General features: G+C 40.4%; 1 protein-coding gene across 2 annotated transcripts in view; it reads right to left on the bottom strand.

Moving 5' to 3' along the window:
• The window catches only part of LOC121434733 (endosome/lysosome-associated apoptosis and autophagy regulator family member 2-like), a 159,171-nt gene that overhangs the window by 51,580 nt on the left and 88,569 nt on the right, over positions 1-19,022 (bottom strand). For both annotated transcript variants that reach the window (XM_041633661.1, XM_041633663.1), the window contains 5 exons: positions 13,952-14,147; positions 9,454-9,601; positions 5,263-5,349; positions 1,459-1,564; positions 385-537 (listed from right to left, as the gene is read on the bottom strand). In XM_041633661.1, coding sequence (XP_041489595.1) covers positions 385-537; positions 1,459-1,564; positions 5,263-5,349; positions 9,454-9,601; positions 13,952-14,147 — 690 coding nt within the window. The remainder of the gene's footprint in view (positions 1-384; positions 538-1,458; positions 1,565-5,262; positions 5,350-9,453; positions 9,602-13,951; positions 14,148-19,022) is intronic.

Raw genomic sequence — 19,022 nt, 5'->3', positions numbered from 1 at the left:
CGGGCAGCTGTTTCCAGAAGATATTAGATATCTAATATATTATCATTGAACACTGGACATCTGGAACAAATTAAAAATTTCTAAGTGCATCTCAACCGTCCCTATGGTAACAAACCACGTGAAAGTAAACAGTTGGCTAGACTCATGCAAACACATTTGAACCACTTATCTATGGAGTGCGGCATAAAGGAAAATCAGAGACAAATGGAGAAAGTCATGCAGAGAAGGGTACTAGAATGTCATATGGTCCCCATTCAACATGAATTCATTCCATTGCATTGGCGTGTGGTCCGCCATTGCTACCACACTCACTCTGCCCTATGACGTACACTTGACCAACATTAGCACTGAAAGAGAAGAATAAAAATTGTCAATTAGTCTTACCTGAAAATTGGGAGTCCTCCTTACACCTTATGCATTCTTTAGCACCCTTTTCAGAATAGGTGTTTCTGGGGCACAGCTGGCAGTTAAACGAGCCTGGCTTGTTGCTGAAAGTGCCTGGCTTGCACGGGAAGCACTCTGAAGTGTATGCCACCCCTGCATGGGAAGGAAAAGCAGTGCTTGGGAGAGAGAAGCCAGGACAATGAGCACATTAGCACCCACTTCCTGCGTCTGCACAAAAGAGAGACATGTTAATAGCAATATGAGCCTAAATCCTTTGCTTACTGGAACAAAGGAAGATACAGTGTACAAGCCAGCAGGAAAGACCCTAGAAATGGAAATCTATTGGTTTGTGCTTCCAGCTTTGTCCAGCAGATGTCCCAATGATTAACAAGGCGACATCCCAAGAGCAGGTACACAGGATGCAGCAAAACACACCGAACTTTAATGAAGAAGAATTGCTGCTTTAACTAAATGCAAGCTACTTGAGCGTGAACCATGACATTTCTCGGTGGCTCAGCTGGTCTAGAAAGGCCCCATCTGGCTCAGAAGGCACAAGGGGTGTAGGAAACAGCCAGACTATTATTGGTTTTTATGGATGTACAATGATCAGATTATCTGGCATAATTTACATGTCTCTAATGAGTTCTGGGGCTGGAGAGATGGCTCAGTGGCTAAGAGCATTGCCTGCTCTTCCAAAGGTCCTGAGATCAATTCCCAGCAACCACATGGTGGCTCACAACCATCTGTAATGAGATCTGGTGCCCTCCTCTAATGAGTACTGGGATCTTGTAAACAAATACACCTTCATTTTATTTAAAAAAAAAACTGAAGATTGTCATTGTGTTTGCTGCTTCACATTGATTAAATAATCCAGTTTGAGGATAGAAGGGAAAAAGAAAAAAAAACCGATTAATCAATTTGGTGGACATAAAACTAAGGTTTTTAGACTTGCATAAGGTCTGACATTAATTTGTGTCTCTGTTATAATATAAACCCTTGAATCAGTTAAACCAACACTCTAATAAATATTTTAACAATAAAATTGGATGAGTGACTACTATAGCTATAAAATACCTTCGATGGTGATGTTTTTCACTAGCACGGGCTTGACTGCCTTAGAGCCCATAAGGATGCCTGTCGTCCGCCAGTACAGAATGTTTGTGCCTGATTTCAGCATCACCTACAGGAAGAAGCGCAAGACACTCAGGTCAGTATTTCTAACCACGGCCAAAAATTACTCCCTTATACCTTTTTTTCAATTCTTTATGTAATCAACATTAAAATAGAATTAAAAACTTAAATACTCTTAGTTCCAGCCTAAGCTACAATGAAGTTGATTCAAAATTAAGAATAGAACAGTCTGACAATCCACACATATATTAAGGAAGAAACTAAGTCTAAAAAGATAAACCTGTTCTTAAACTTCAAGGTTGGGGCTTAGACACAGAAGGGTTCTGTCACCCAGGGTGAATAAATCTGAGCCCAAGCATATACTATGATGGTAATGTTACTCTTCAGGTGGATCTCTGAACTGTAAGAAGAAAAAAGGCAGCACAGTGTTTGTCTCTGCTCTGGCCTGGATATGCTGTGCGTACTCCCTAGAGCTCCATATGTAGTCTGGTCCCCAAGTGTGGCAGTAGTGAACTTCTGTGAGCTGAGACGGATGAGATGTAGTTACGTCACTGAGAACATTGCCTCATGAAGAGGCTAGTGCTGGTCTCATGCCCTTAGTTCCCACAGGAATGACCCTAACAAAAGGGTGGGTTTGGGGCTCCCTGGGACTGGGTAGAGTCTCTGCCTGGCTGACTTTTCGGGCTTCATCATGGAGCACCCTTGAAGACATTCCTACCATCTGATGCTTCTTCCCCAGGGCTGAGAAGATGTGGGTACTCTGACCTTAAACCTCCACAGCAGAATTAAAGAAGTCTTTGAGATTTAGAAAATATACAACCTTGCATATTTTGTTCAGTGACAAAAAATGGGTTACGTAGCTTCATAGCTTTTGAAACTATTCAACGAGTCACAGTGTGACAGGAACAAGAGAAAACGTGCTGTTCTACAGGTCACCTGATCTAACTCTAACCTGAGAAACTTAATGGCAATCACATTTGCTTCCTTTGCTACTGGGACATTTTCTACACCTAAATCAAACTAATTTTCTAATCAATTTCTTGCTGATGCAGGTAATTGATCCAAAGCTAGGAGGCCACTGCTTTTTCGTTTGATACCTTTATTCTTCTATGCACTCTGGCTCTTGACAGTCAAGCGATACATGAAATCTGCCCTACTACACACCCTGGAAGGTGTGGGGAACTAGTGCACTCAGCACATAGCTCTGGAGTTAAATCCTCGATGGTGACTACAGTATACTTACTGATGGTCAAAGCTCCGCTGTTGCAGGGTGGCTGCTTGTTGGTTCCCAGCCGCCTGGCTAGCTTAGACCCCAAATAATCACACAGAAACTGTGTTAATTAAATCACTGCTTGACCCATTAGCTGTGGCTTCTTATTGGCTAACTCTTACATATTAATTTAACCCATTTCTATGAATCTGTGTATCACCACATGGCAGTGGCTTACCAGCAAAGTTTTGGCATATCTGACTCTGGCAGCAGCTCCATGGCTTCTCCCTGACTCCACCTTTCTTTCTCCCAGCATTCTCTTTAGTTTTCCCCACCTAGCTCTGTTCTTTCACCCTATCACAGGCCAAGACAGTGTCTTATTCATTAACCAATAAAAGCAACACATAGGCAGAGGAACCTCCCACACCATCCTGCCAACTGGGTATTGAGCTGAACTGACCTTAAGTGGTACTAATATTACTTTCTTTTTCTTCTTCTTCTTTTTTTTTAAAGATTCATTTATTTATTGTGCATACAGTGTTCTGCCTGCAGGCCAGAAGAGGGCACCACATCTCATTCTAGATGGCTGTGAGTCACCATGTAGTTACTGAGAATTGAACTCAGGATCTCTGGAAAAGAAGCCAGTGCTCTTAACCTCTGAGCCATCTCTCCAGCCCCCTAGTATTACTACCAAGCATAGAGATGAAAAAAATCTTCCTGAAAGTCTACATTGTGTGGACTCAAGGATGAGACCTTTCTATAACCACATAGATTAGGGTGAAAGTTATCAAAACAAAACTCAAACTTCACACTGGAGACTCCATCTAGGTCCTTCCTGTCATCCTCTCGTCTGATACAGAAAGACTGCTCTCATTTCTAAAATTAATAGAAAGAACAATCACAGAGACATTAACCAAACCAACTATGAGAAATACAGCTCTAATATAGAGCCAGGTTTTAAAACTACACCTCACTCCAAAAGGACACAAGTGTCACAAACAAGACATGTACTAAAACATGTCACCTGAACATCGAAGATTCAAGCTTTTAAAGAGATGTGTGGGACAAAAGTAAACTTCATTCTATGGCGTGAGCAGAAAGGGTAGAATTTTGACCAATATATAGCAAATATATAGAAAGTAGGTTGGCATTCCAAAAGCGGGTAACTTTTGTGACAATAATGTCAATGCAACGATAGAGACCACAGAGCCCTAAAATGCAATCCTGATAACTCCCTTCCTAAAACTACCACAGAGAACATGGAATGAAGGCAATTCGTGATCTTACCAATGACCAGATACTGGCCTATCACATGTGGCAAGCACATCTGTAAACTTGCATACTCAAACTGAGTAATATTTTATACTAGTTTAAAGTAGTTCCCTAAGTTGTTGAGTCCCACTTTAAAAGGGAAGAAAGCTGAGGTGAACAGGGAATGGCAAAGCATCCTAAGGAAAATGGAAAACAGAAAAATAATCTAAAGTTTTAAATGTGAGTCTGAGAAACATGGAGGCAATTTCTTTGCTAAATGGAACTTCACTGAAGTAGAAGACCATGTTGCTCTTTTTATTTTCTTAGAGCGAATGTTTAGAAATAGTTAAGAATGAACGTGCATCCTTTGGGTATATGACCAAGAGTGGTATTGTTGGACCCTGAAGTAGACTGAGTCCCAACTTTCTGAAAAAAAAAAAGCCACACTGATTTCCTAAGTGGCTGTACAAGGTTGCACTCCTACCAGCAATGGAGGAGTGATCCCCTTATCCCAAACTCTCTCCAGTATAAGCTGTCATTGGTGTTTTTTATCTTAGCCGCTCTGACTGGTGTAAGATGGAATCTCAGAGTCATTTTGATTTGCATTTCCCTGATGGCTAAGGATGTTGAGCAATTCTTTAAGTGTCTTTTGGCCATTTGCAATTCTGTTGAGAATCTGTGCCCCATTTTTGATTGGATTATTTGGTAATTTGATGTCTAGTTTCTTGAGTTCTTTATATATTTTGGAGATCAGTCTTCTGTCTGATGTGGGGTTAGTGAAGATCTTTTCCCATTCAGTAGACTGTCTTTTTGTCTTATTGACTGTGTCCTTTGCTTAACAGAGGCTTCTCAGTTTCAGGAGGTCCCATTTATTAATTGCTCTCAGTGTCTGTGCTACTGAAATTATATTTAGGAAGTAGTCTCCTGTGCCCACTTATTCTTCTAGTATCTAGGAGCACAATAGTTTTAGAGGGATACCTTGTTCAGCCTAGATATGGGAGGGGGGTGCCTTAGTCTTGCCTCAAAGGAAGTGAAGTATCAGACTTTATTGACTCCCCATAGGAAGTCTTACCCTTTCTGAGGAGTGGATGGGGGAGTGGGGTAGAGGGAAGGGTGGACGGGGAGGAGGGGAAGGATTGGGAATGAGGATAGCTATATAAAATGAGAAGATTGTTTTAAAAAAAATTCTTAATGAAAAAAAAGAAAGTTAAGAAAAAGAAATAGTTGGGAAATGGAAGGAAAAGAATTGACTTGGTGTCGACAAATCGACACCAAAAGGGACTTACAGAATGGGAACCCCATTCTCCATTGTCTGTGAGCTTCACCCACTTGTCTGTGGTGGCATCCATCTCCTGGCACTGGTCATTCTGAATCTGTGAGTGAAACACAGGCACGCGGTAATGCTTTGGGAAGAACAGCTTTCATTCATTGCTGTTCCCAGTGCACTCTGCAAAAGCATCCTTTAACCCATTTAAAACAACACCAAAGTAATCTCCAGCAAGCAAACACGCCAAGAGCCCTGGAGGTTACAGGACAACTGCGTGTGGGGGAGTGGTTCTCAGAACACCATCTCATTGTTGTAACCAAAGGCCAGGCTAGTGAAAATAACTACACTGGAAAGTCAGCACCAAACCTCCACCCAGCTTACCCGCGTGGTCAACAGTTCACATTCACCATGCAAGCTCAAGTTTAGAAGCTAATTAAATTAATTAGCTTTTTAATTTATTAGTAATTTAATTCAACTGTTTCTCTTTTTGAGAATTTCATTCATGAGTATACTGTATTTAAATCATTCTAACTCTCCTTCTCCCCCTGAAGGTCCCTGCCACACATCTCCAACCTCATCCCCAACCTGGGATTCCTGACCTCATCTGCATTTATTATACATCTATAAACACCCACAGAGTCAATAACAATGCTCCTCATAGGAACTCATGTTAAGGAGGGATACCTGGAATTGGTTAACCTGTTAGGGATTACACTCAGAAGAAAACTGGTTCTCCCTCACTCATTGATGGCAGGATGACCCCACCTAGGGGTGGACGCTTGTGAACTTGCCCCTCCCCGCACTGGCATGCTGACTGATGTGGCCACGATTCAGGTCTCATTTAGGTGACCATGCTGCTAAGATTTTTTGGTGCAGCTTCTGTCATGTCTGGACGTCACTATCTCGCAGTAGCTGTCCTGAAATTTGGGCTCTTAAAACTCTTTCTGTCCCCTCTTCTGCCATGTTCCCTGAGCCTTGGGAGTGAGGGGGTTGCATTGTAGATGTGGCAGCTGGAAATGGGCTCCCCACAGTCATCTATCTCTTCATTTTCACCAGTGTGGACCTCTGTTATGACCTCCATCTGATGCCAAAAGAAAGGGAGAGCTACATTTATCTGCAAATTTCATTGACAGCAGTAAAAATTTAAATCAGCAAATAGTGTGTCTTGGCTGTCAATTTTCCAGGACATAATCTAAATATGTTGCTAAGTGGTTATGGATAAAATCTACTTCCTAACCTTGTAATGGAGTAAATATTTATCAATTACCATGACAAGTAAGATGACTAGATATAAGATTTTTTACATTAAACATCTTGAACTCTCTGGGTAATCCTTGAAGAGAGTTCAGAGGTTAGGACACTACTTTTTCAGGTCTACAAAAAGTACAGAGACACCTATTAGCCAGGACATCATTCTAGTACAGCAAGATTGTCAACAGCAGGGTGGAGAAGGAGCTCATCACATAGTCATCCCCATCAAAAACTATCTTTCTCTTCTTTAAATTACTCTTGCTGCCTGACTTCTTTTTCTGTCTGTCACAAAGCTGACAGTGTTCTCACAAAGAGAATTGTCTAAAGACTTAAGTGGAAAATAGTTCCATTTGTGATCCCAATATCAAGAGAATATCCAGTTGATATTTCCTTTAGTTGAATTTGTGTCCTATTCTTCCTCTGGCCACCATGTGACACCAATGTTAAGTCATTTCATAGGTGCTACAGGCTCCCAATATACCTTCAATAAACAATGACTAGGCACGCTAAAGGCTTTTCACACATGAAAGCAGATATCAATTCCACTGCTCATTTTGAATATAGCTGAGGTGCAATCGTGGACCAATAACCTCTCCAGGTTTCAGCTTCATCATTTTTAAAAGCCATGGTAGTGCTGAAGGAATGGCTCACTCGGTGCCCAAATTCAGGGCTTCAATACTTCAAATTAAACACTGTTTATATGTATTTCTCTTCACATCCACCTACATCTTTCTTACCTTCAAACATTTCCTTGTCATCACTGACAGGTGATGACTGAGAAATGTTGACCTGAGTCAATAAAGCATGATCTATAAGTGTAAGATCAATACAGAAATGAGCATGAGTTTGCCATCCCTTTCAGATGCTAAACCAGACGAACACAGGCATCTCTGTCAGGAAGGAATGAAATGTTACACCTTAAAAACACCTTTATGGACTACTCTCAAGGGACTTGTTGGGAAATACAAAGAAACTGCTATTCACAAAAATTAGACCCTTGTCTGGCTTCCTAACTTTATCTTCTGTAATACTGCTAAAATGTCTCAAGAAATATTCACTCATTCTCAAAAGACATTTTGCAAATAAGATATACTTTAAAAAGTGTATCTGTCTAAATATTGCTTAACGTCCTAAAGCATCAAGGTATACCCATATTAAAGATGCTCAAAATGCCTCATCAAACAACCCACTTCATAGAAGGGAACAATGATAACCAGAAGGTCAGACTAACTGACCAAGAACACACAGCTTATAATTACAGAGTTAAGACCAGAGCCAGAACCTCTTCACTTCAAAGGCATGGGAAATAGTTCTTGCCTTCAAACTTTTGATATAGAAACTATAATTACTGATTTAGAAACACTCATCACCAAGATCAATATAAATTTGTTTCAGAATTGTTAGTATAGTCTTTTCTTAAAATCTGGATCCCAGGAACATTTTCCTCATTGTTGGCAAAAAAAAACAAACACTATGCTTAGTGTAAGTCCATCTGAAAACATTTTCTCAAGAATTCAGGTCACTGTCATAATAAATGTTACCAGATCAGATACAGCTTACATTAGTTAAATAGCCTCAGTAGCTATTCTGTAGCACAAATTAAAAAAAAAATCCTAAGACAGATATTGGGGTCCAAGCTGAAGGTCAGAAAAGCAAAGCAGCCAGCGATTAGAGAGATCTTACCTCTATCAAGGCCCAGAAAAACAAAGGGGCGATCCTGCAATGTTCTCCACCAACCTCAGACTCCACACTCAACTGAGTTCCTGTCTCTTCCCCTTTATATTCCTCTCTCCACCCAGTCATATCACTCCTGTCTCCACCTCCCTAGTGTTAGGATTAAAGGCATGGGATCCCAAGTTCCGGGATCACCTTTGTGTGGGCTCTTTTTCTGTTAGACAGATTCAGTCTTATGTAGCCCAGGGTGGCTTTGAACTCACAGAGATCCGTCTGCCTGTCTCCTGAGTCCTAGAATTAAAGGTGTGTGCCACCACTCCCTGACCTGTATGGCTGACTAGTATGACTGCTTTGCCCTCTGATCTTCAGGCAAGTTTTATCTTTTAAAACACAAATAATATGCCACTATATTATTCTGTCAGTATATAATAATGTCTTAGATTCTATCATCCTACTTAAGCTCATGACAGACACATCAACTATTTCAGTCAGGGAGTCCTTTCAACAGTTCCACATTCACAGAAACAGAACATACAGACATTTTTTTCTTTTGAAATAATTGTGAATGAACAAATAATTTAGTCAGTAAGGAAATATTTGCTGACTTGTAAGGAAATAGTTTAAGTTCAAAATAAAAAATTAATATAATTTTAACATAATAGGAACTGTTATGAGGACTCCATGGTAATGTACATGGTACATAACCAGGATGAGGACCTTGGCTCAGAACCCTAGCACGTATAAAGATGGCTGTGGTGGCACATCCCTAACCCCAGCATTGGCAGAGCAGAGGAAGGCTGATCCCCAGAATCTGTGAGCTCAGCTTCACTGAGATACTCGGCTTCAAAAAACTAAAGTGGAGAGTAAGAAAGGAAAACATATAACATCTGCCTGTCCTCCACGCATGCACACACATTATGAACATGTAAACATCGATATTAATCTACACACACAATGCATAGGAAGTAATAGCTCTGTAGCTAAAAAAAAATGAATCTTGGAAAAATTATTTGTGACATACAGTCTAAGCCAAATAGCCACCTGATGATCATAACCAGAGGTGAAACAAGCCTACGTTATTCCACAAGAAAGATCTGAAAAGTAAAGAAACAATGTTAATTTGGACACAAAGTACATGGGGGAAAAAACTTTGTTTTAACATTGAAAGATCCAGTTAACACCTTCCAGAAAATTAGGAAGCATAAAGTGGAATGAAATAGTACTTTTACAGACTGTCATATGAATGTTTCTTAAAAATCAAATTCTAGAATATGAAAAGCCTTACAAAGAACTCAAAGAAGATGTTGTTGTCCACATACTGGTACTCAAAGAAGACATAGCCTGACTTCTTCAGGTGCACGGCGTAGATCAGAGAGACAGTGCAGTCATCCCGGTTTGACTCTATATAGTTCCCACGAGGAAGCCAAGAAGAGCTGGGAAAACAGAACCAGAAGTTTTATGTAAGAGCTCAGAAACCTCTTCTAGCCACAGTCCTTTCAGAGTAGCAGAAGTAGGTTCCATGGGCAAAGGAAGGCCATATCACCAGCTTTGCTGGAACTCAGAGGTGAACTGCACTATTGAGAAGTTTATTTTTTACTTAATTTTACTGAAAATATAATTACATCATTTTGACCCTTTCCTCCCCCTAACCTTTCCTGTGTCCTCCCATTCCAGACCCTCCCATGAACACTTCCTGAGTCCTTCTCAAATTGTCCTCAGAATAACAACACCAACAGACACGGGTGGTGTTCATTACAAAAACTACAATTGACCAACTGTATTGCTGAGAGAGGGAGAGTTAGTCTTCTCCGGGGGTGAATCCCAAAACTGATTATTCAATACAGAGTAGTCATCCTTGCAATCAGACACATACAAGCAACAGAAAATGGTTGGGTTTATATAGTTGTGTGTGTGTGTGTGTGTGTGTGTGTGTGTGTGTGTGTATTTCTATACACAGTACTAACAATAGCCATAGAAAAGCATTTATTGTTATAGCATATGACATCTTAAATCTTTGTAAGACTATATGATCAATTTACTATACAATGCTTTTTGTTTACTAAAAGCAAAATGACTAATATTAATATCTACAACCTCAGGTAGAATTACTCTTTCAAATAACATCTAAGTTTGACTTATAGACACATACATATACACACAGGGAGAGGTAGAGAGAGGAAGAGAGAGAGCGAGAACAGGTCTATGGAAAGAAATAGTACTACCAAATGCTAAATATTTAAATTAATATATAAAGTTGTAGTACTTTTGACCTCTTAAATTGTTGAAGAAGTCATGAGTTAGAAACCACAACCTTCTCCACCACAGAGTTAACGCTAGATCCTCTACAGCACCTAAGAATGTGATGTAAGCAATGGATCTTTCATACAGAACACTGGTATGTGTCAGGGTTTACAGCATGCTTCACAATATCTGACAGGTGCACCAAGAAAATGATGTAAATGTGCATTATTGTGCTAAATATAATGATTTAGAAGATGAAACCCTGTCTACACTATAATCAGAACCCACACTATAATCTGCAGTCTTCAAAACTTAGGGTTAGCCAAGAGATCCTAATAAAAAAAAAAATCACCAAACAGAGCGAGGAAAAAATAAAGCATGATGATGACTCTCATTCAAATTTTAAATTTTGAGTTATCCAACATCAAGACAATAAAATGTCAAAAGCCACAGACTTGAAAGAAATATCACAAACACATGCATATGTGTGTATAACATACAGCAAGTATTTCACAGATACACACACATATGTCTCATGTCCATAATGTATAAAGAACTTCTTGGGCTCGATAATTAAGTAGTCAATATGACCCAACTGATTAAAAAAAAAAAAACAGGATGTAATGCCAGATGACTAGTGAGGAGAGGAAAACAATAGCCAACCAAAATTTATGTTGAGAAATTATTAAAGAAACTATATTGAAAAAAGTCTACTTATCATGGATTTTTCTTGATGAATAGGATGTCAATATTTAAGTTCACCAGAACAAAGACCTGGTGTCCCATCACAAGCTGTTCCTGTCCCACTCTAAGGCACTTTTATGCATGCATGGTGCTGTGCTTGGCCAAAGCCACATTGAAATGACTTGCCAGTTTAAGAGGAGTGAGCATTGGTGGTGGTTCTATAATAATTTTGGTTCTCAACTTGGTTAGATTGAGAAAAGCCTAAAGCACCCCTTTGGCTCTGCCATGCAAGCTTTACCAGAGATAATTCAACCATGAGAGTTTGACATAATGAATCCATGAACGGATTCAAATTCTGAATAGAGTCTTGAGCAGTAACAGAGGTAGGGAGGGTAGCGCATGCTTGTAAGGTAGACCGTGGTAGTGCATGGTCACTTCAGGCATGTTCTTGGTAGCTGTATCTTGTCATGTCTCCTATTTGTTACTGACCTGTCCTGCTCTGCTTGCTGTTCGTTGTGAGTTGAACAGCTCTGCTCTCCCACCCCAACCCCATGGTGGACTAAAGCCATGAGAAAACACACCTCTCCCCCTTTGGTTGTCTCTAAGGATCTTTTCGAGAAAGTAATTAATGCAGTCTTGGAGCTGCAGAACTAAACTAAATAAATGTCATTAAAAATTCCTCAATATCAGGTGCTCTAAAAATAGAAATGCATAGACTAATACAGACAGACAGACACACACACACAGAGTGAGAGAGAGAGAGAGAGAGAGAGAGAGAGAGAGAGAGAGAGAGCATTGCCACTGAGCTGAGAAAGAACAGAAGACTGAAGGGAAAAAAGTGAAGGAAGATGGAAGGGATAAGCCAAGAAATGCATCTCTTAGCTGAGCTAATTCCTCAGTGTCTTTCAACCATGATGAAGATGCCAGCTTCCTGATGAAGCATTCTTGTCAGAAGGCAGCCAGAGGCTTCCTGTTTTACTAACTCTACTTTAAGTTCCTAAACATGGCCACATTACAGGAAGTGTTGCAGAGTTAGTGGAGAGAACAGAAGGAAGGGCCTTTCAAGGGAAAACACTTTTCTTTTTTCTCCAAGACAAGTTAACATTTCTCCAGTGCTGTCATATGCGAAGCTAGTGATCAACTAGCAATTAAGCAAAAGACCTTTCAACATTAGATCCTTAACCCACACTCCTAGAAAATAATCAATGTCTTAATGAAGGTCAAACACGCAAAGAAAAGGGGCAAAAACATTAAATTTCTCTTTAAAAATTAGAGAAAGGTTAATAGAAATACCACAGCCCAAAGTTTGATTATAAATATAAGATAATGAACTCATTTTTCTAATAACTCGTTTGCATTCTGCATATAATATCTATTATATTGTGAAGCCAATTATTTTCTCATTAAAAATTTAGCTACATTCTTTGTAATGGCAGTCCAAAAACTACCCCTCTTCTCAGATGTTCCCTGAGCCTTAGGTACAGGCTTTGTGCTAGAGTTATATCAATGGACGTCGGGCATCCCACGACCAGTTGTTCCCAGCATTTTAGCAAGTTGTGTGTTTCTGTATGGTCTCACAAATAATCCAAAGAAGAAGCTTCTGGGATGAGGGATGAGAGCTAAACTTATCTGTAGGTATAAGCTTAACTATTTAGAATACAGTTGGAAATTGTTCTGGCTTAGGAAAGGAGCAGTAATAGGCTCTCCTCTAGGGACCATGACCTCATCAGACAAGAATAGTTGGCTGTCTGCACTATGAAGCATGAGTTCTATTGATCAGGGCTTGAGTCCATTTACAAAGTTGGTGGTGGTAAGATGGAGGTGCTGCTACTGGACTCTTGAACTTCTTGTCATGCTAGTCATTGTTGTAGTTAATAGGTTTTACACTTGGGGAAGACTATTGATTGCTTTCCTCTATTGGCAGCTTGCATAGCAACTTCAAATACTATGAAAGCTTGTCCTTGGGGAGGAAGTCTCCAGATCAGCTCCAGCTCAATTCCTCCAGGTCTGAAGTGTGTAGCGTCTTCAGCAATAGAGTCTTCCCTTCAAGTTCTTGAGGCAACCAAGTAATCGCCTATATTGGACGGTAATAGGGGTCTCTTGGACTCCCCTTACAAAAAACCCAAAGGGCAGTTTCCCACGCCTGGGTTTTTGTTAGTCTAATACTATTAGAGGGAGGGAACAATATTATCCAAGTGATGTAACCTCATTAAATGTGTGTGTGTGTGTTAAGTAAACATTCATTACTGAAAAAGAATTGGAAAGATTGTCAGAGGAGCAGGATGTACGCTGCACCTGTGACGTCTCAATGACAACGCTCACCTAAACAAGATCTGCACCATGACACCACCAGCTGACATGACATTGGATGAGAGAATCTCACAAGGCCCCACGCATAGATGAAGAAGTATAGGCAATTAATGGTTGCTTCAAGAGGGAAAATCAGTCATTCTCAAAGATGAGCCCCCATTAGATTATCCAGTCCCAAATGGTCAGTCATAAACAAACACACATTTGAACAACACTAAAGGGACTCAGCATCAAATATTTATATGCATATATATGCATAGACACACATATATACATATATATTAATGGATATGTATGTTTGTAATAATAGAAGTCATGAATTTGAGAGAGGTTGGGGTGACACAGGAGGAATTAGAGGGAGGAGAAGAGGGTGGGAATTATGTAAATAAAGTGCTCATTTGTTAAATCATTCAAAAATACAACCCTTTGCCCTGTTCTCATCTATCATCCTCATCAGTACTAAAACCGTCCTCCACTTTTCCTAGAAAAGAATGACTACACCTTTGCCAAGTCTTCAAAGTGCAAAGTGTCGTCGCTTGGGGTCTTACTTGTTACAGCCACCTGGCCTGCTGTCAGAAGGGCCCACCACAGTGTCCATGAATGTGGCAACGTTGGAAAATCCCGCTGGCAACTCATCCCATTCATCAAATTTGATGCCACTGCCCAAGGAGTAGGTGCCTTCGACACACTTACTGCATACCTGGTTCTTCATTTCTAGATACTCTCCAGAGGCACAGGAGAAAGCTGGAAGGCAGAAGAAGGGATAGTCTATTAGTCATTGACCTCTTCCGGTAACCGTCTCTCCTTTGTATTGTCAGCAGAGTTATTTTATAAAACCCCAAGGAAAGCCTTCCAATGTCTTCCTAGTTGCTCTTTGCACTCCAAAATCTTCCTCAACCTATTTTACTCTCCTCACCTTTTTCTCCACACGCTTTGGATCTAAATAAAATGCATATTAATCCTCTCGTCTGCTACTGTGACTTTTCTTCCCAGGGGTTGCACCTTATCTCTATTGGATAACTCTAGTTCCTATGTAAAAGGACCATCTTCAAGAAAAATTACCCCGATCCCATGCTGTCATCTGTGCCTGCCTCCATGGCCTAGCAGGTCACTTTCCACAGCTCCTCCCCTAAGGCACATAGAAATTACTGAGGAAGGGAGGTACTACTTTTTCTCCATAGAAAAAGAGGTCATTATTTGGGGGTCCTAGTTGTACCTAGTATATGCTAAGTTCAAACCAAATGTTGGTCCAACGAAGAACAAAATAGAAAGGGGATACAGGATAGTGGTGCAGTAGCTAAGCAACTTATCCCCACTCTGAAGGCTTTTCAACACCTTCCACCTTTGCAATATTTACCACGGCAACTGGCCATTTACACCACCCTCATCCATGTCTAAAGCCAAGGTCTCTGCCTATTTAAGAGCTAGACTAAGCCAGGAGTTTTGCTGCTACGTTATTACTCATTCAATACATGCAAATCAATGTTTCCACAGTGCATGGCCCTGTGTGGGGTGGGATTAGAGCTCAAGCCTAGAGAGGGGCTATCTAATCCCTTAATCAGAACATTAAAGGAATAAGAACAAAATAAAATGTCCCAATTAACTGATGAAAAGAAATCTCCCAGCCCAGTGAGGCAGCGGAGCCTCACAGGCGGGCACATGCCTCTTAATACAGTGGAGGACTTAAACAGAAATAAAAACAAGCTGTCTTTTTTAAAAAAAAAAAAAATCTAATTAAAGAATTAGCGCTCAGACCCACTCTTATCCACCTACTCACCCACTAAACTAATAGAATGATTCTCTTTAGAAAAGCTTAATACTGCTCTTTGGTGAACGGGGAACATTCAAATCAATATTCTGAGATCAGTAAAACAACAGAATATCAGCGAGGGACAGGCAGAGAATAGTGCACAAGATCAAAGTTAACCTGGATGCAGGAAAGGAAGGTCATCTTGGAACACCTCTTCTGTGACATTGAATCCACTAATTGTCCCTTTGGGCTTTTGTTTCCGAGGTAACTACCATGGTAGCCACCTCACAGGGCTATGTTAAAAAATGTAATACGGCAAATATGGCGCAGCAGTTGGGGTGACTTCCCGGTCATACTGCGCATGCTCACCATGGCGGCTAGTAGCAGTATGAGAACAACCAGCAAAGAAACATTTAAGGAAACTATTTCTTTTAGTTTCAGTGAGTTAAAGGTCTTCTAGTAAACTCAAAATCTAATAACCGTCTCCTAACATAACTAATGCGATCAACATTCTAAACTCTCTCTAAAGACAGTTTAGTCTGAAATCAAATATTGATGTTTTAAATTGATAGCAATTAATAAAGATATTTTATTTCACCTTACAGCTTATTATCCACCATGAAGGGACATTTAGGAAAGAACTAAAAGCAGAGGCCATGGAGGGTGCTGTTTACCGGCTTGCTCTCCATGGTTTGCTCAGCCCGCTTCCTCACAGAAGCCATGACCACCCATAGCGGACTGAGTTTTTACACATTCGTCAGTAACTAAGAAAATGCCCCCAGAAGCATGCCTAAAGTCCAGTCTGGGAGAAGCAATTCCTCATGCGAGGTTTCTTCTTTAAATGACCCTAGCTTTGTTCCAAGTTGATAAAAATAAATAGATAGATAGATAGATAGTCCATCCAGTCTGTAAATTATTGTGAATGCCTAAGTTTATGGATTTGAGCGTTATGAATAAACTATGCAAATATAGAACCCACAAATCATGAATATTGACTGTATTTATAATAGACTCATAGAGGAAAAAGGTATTATATACATATGCCAGGTAAGAAAACTGAGCCACGGTACATTTTATATTTAAATAACCTGGTTACCCAGTACCTGATCAACAAACATCACAGATAAAAGAGTCTAGCTTTCTTGGTTCCTAAAAGCACTACCCTACCTTAAAGAAAACGCAAGGGAACTAATAACCAGTGTCCAGAGGAGAAACAATTATAACTAATTCAATCCCACCTGTCACGTCACCTTCCATTCCCTGCCAGCTGTTAAATGATATTCATCTGCAACATAAGACAATATTTAATTCTCACTCTCATACTAGCTGTAAGTTTCTCATATGTTAAACTGAAAACATGCACTTGGGAACTATTTTAGCAAGCTCCTAACTTCTATAGGTCTAATAACTTTGTTTATGAATACAAGATAAAAGTAACATCCATCTCAAAAGACTAAGGGAATAGGTGACTGGGCACTGTTCAATACCTCTGGCATATGTCACAAATAATTGTATTGGACACTACTCATATCAGGAACCAGGAACATGTAAATGATAACTAGGATGATGCTCACTTGTGTCTGCAGAACAGTTATGTTGTCCAAATTCAAGGGATAAGGGCCTTTAACAACACAGGAAAACTAAGACGTCCTAAAGAATTTCATCTTTTAATCCTTTTTAATCCTTTGCTTCTATTCTGTCTTTCTTTCATCCCAATAGGCACATATCAAAGGAAGAACTACACACTCTGGTTAAAATTTAATTGATATCACAAGATTATACTGATTTAACTTAATTGATTTAAATTTAATTAGTTTCATAAGGTTATAGCAATGCCTACCTCTGCTAGCACTCCCAAGCATCTCCTTACTTGATACTTTCTCTCGTGATACTGATCTTGGCAGTCAGGCTTTAGTATGGTCCACAATTTCAGAAACTACATTCTTTGTTTCGCTCTTGTTTGTCTGTTAGTATAGCATAGGATACTTTATTAGGCAGGGTACTGCACAGTTTTTCTAGATATTAGCTGTTGCATGGATTGGCCATATTTCACTTTAATTAATTGGTCATTTCTAAAGTAAAGTTAAAAAAGATAGACTCTTCCCAACAATCTTGAAGTCCTATAATAACTGAATGAAACTGACAATTAGCCAACCCTGGAGCTTTTGTGGAAGGACTATGTTAGTTTTTCAAAGCTTAGACAAAATACCTAAGCAAAACAAATTAAAGAAGCATGGTTTCATTTTGGCTCGCATCCATCATGGTAGAAGGAGCATGGTGGAACAGATTTTGCCATATCATGGTGGGCAACAACCAAGAGAATGCTGATAGTCTCTGACTTTCACCTTCCTTGCTTATTACTTCATCTGGACTCCCATCCTACTCCCCACTGCTGCCTACAGAGCGGTGCTATCCACATTAGAATTCTCTTCACTTAATTCTCTCTGAAAAGACCCTCACAATTACACCCAGAATTGCTCTTGGCTAATCTGCTAGGACTGCCTCAATACAATCACATTGAGAAAAATAGAAAGCAGACAGACAGAAACAGAAAAGGAGGGAGATGGAGAGAGATGCAGACACAGAGAGACAGAGACAGATGAAGACAGAGACAGAGAGACAGACAGAAAGAGAGACACAGACCTTCTTGTCTAAGGCTGCCACTGTTTAGCAGTGGTCTCGGTCTGGGCTTTCTTTACCACAGCAGCAACTAGAAGAGAGAGATTTAAAACTCCACCCGCAAAGTCCAGGCTGAACCGGGAGGTCATGTACTCACTTTCCACTGACCTTGTTTTCCTGATATGTTTCTACAGCTATGACCCTGAAAGGGCTCAAATACGCAGGTGCAAAGAAGCATATGGAAAACACTGTACTAGGGCATCACCAAATAACAAAGCCATGGCAGCTTTTGTGGCCCTCAGAGTTTCTGTTCTCACATTCCACTGGGAACATCCCACCCTCTTCCTCTTCATAGGTCTGCTTACAGGACCCAGTAAGAGATCATGAAAGGGAGAGTTGCTGTGGGAAAAAGAATGTGATAGAAAAAGTAAGATATTAGAGTGAATGCAAGCAAAATGTGCCAAGAAATACTTATTAAATCAAATTGCTTATATGCTAACTATTCTCTCGGATTTACGTCTATCAGTAAAAAAGTCTACTTTTAATCTGTTTATCATGAAGACTCTTGGTTTTAGCTCTCCATCTAGAGACCTCATGTTTTAAAAGACTACAGCTATAAATTACACATATTCTTTTAAACTTTTTATTCATTTTACATATGAACCACAGTTCCCACTCCCTCCCCTTCTCCTGTTTCCCACCACCTATGCAGCACAACCCACCCTCCCCAGCCACTGCTCAGAAAGTGTGAGGCCTCCTATGGGGAATCAACAAGGCCTGGCAAATCAAGTTAAGGCAAGATTAAGCTCCTCCCCTCTGCATCAAGACTGAGCAAGGCATCCCACGATAGGCAATGGGTTCCAAAATGCCAGTTTATGCACCAGGGGTAGATCCTGGACCTACTGCCAGGCCTCCCTCAAAGAGACCAAATTACACAACCGTCACCCACATGCAGGGGGCCTAGTTCGCTCCCATGCAGGCTCCCCAGCTATCAGTCTAGAGTCCATGAAGTCCCATGAGCTTGCATCAGCTGTCTCTGTGGATCTCTCTGTGGATTTCCCCATCATGATCTTGACCCTGCCCCCTTGAGCATAAAATCCTCCTCCCTCTTTTCAACTGGACTCCTGAAGCTCAACCCAGCGCTTGGCTGTGTATCTCGGCATCTGCTTCCATCAGTTACTAGACGAAGGCTCTATGATGACAGGGTTTTCACAATCTGATTACAGGGGAAGGACAGTTCAGGCACCCTC

The sequence above is a fragment of the Microtus oregoni genome, unplaced genomic scaffold (genome assembly GCF_018167655.1).
Source record: "Microtus oregoni isolate MIOR12 unplaced genomic scaffold, Mior012 000044F_ref0000062, whole genome shotgun sequence".
In the NCBI taxonomy this organism is placed as follows: domain Eukaryota; kingdom Metazoa; phylum Chordata; class Mammalia; order Rodentia; family Cricetidae; genus Microtus; species Microtus oregoni.
Note: the sequence above shows the minus strand (reverse complement) of the source record. Positions and strands in the feature narration are given on the sequence as shown.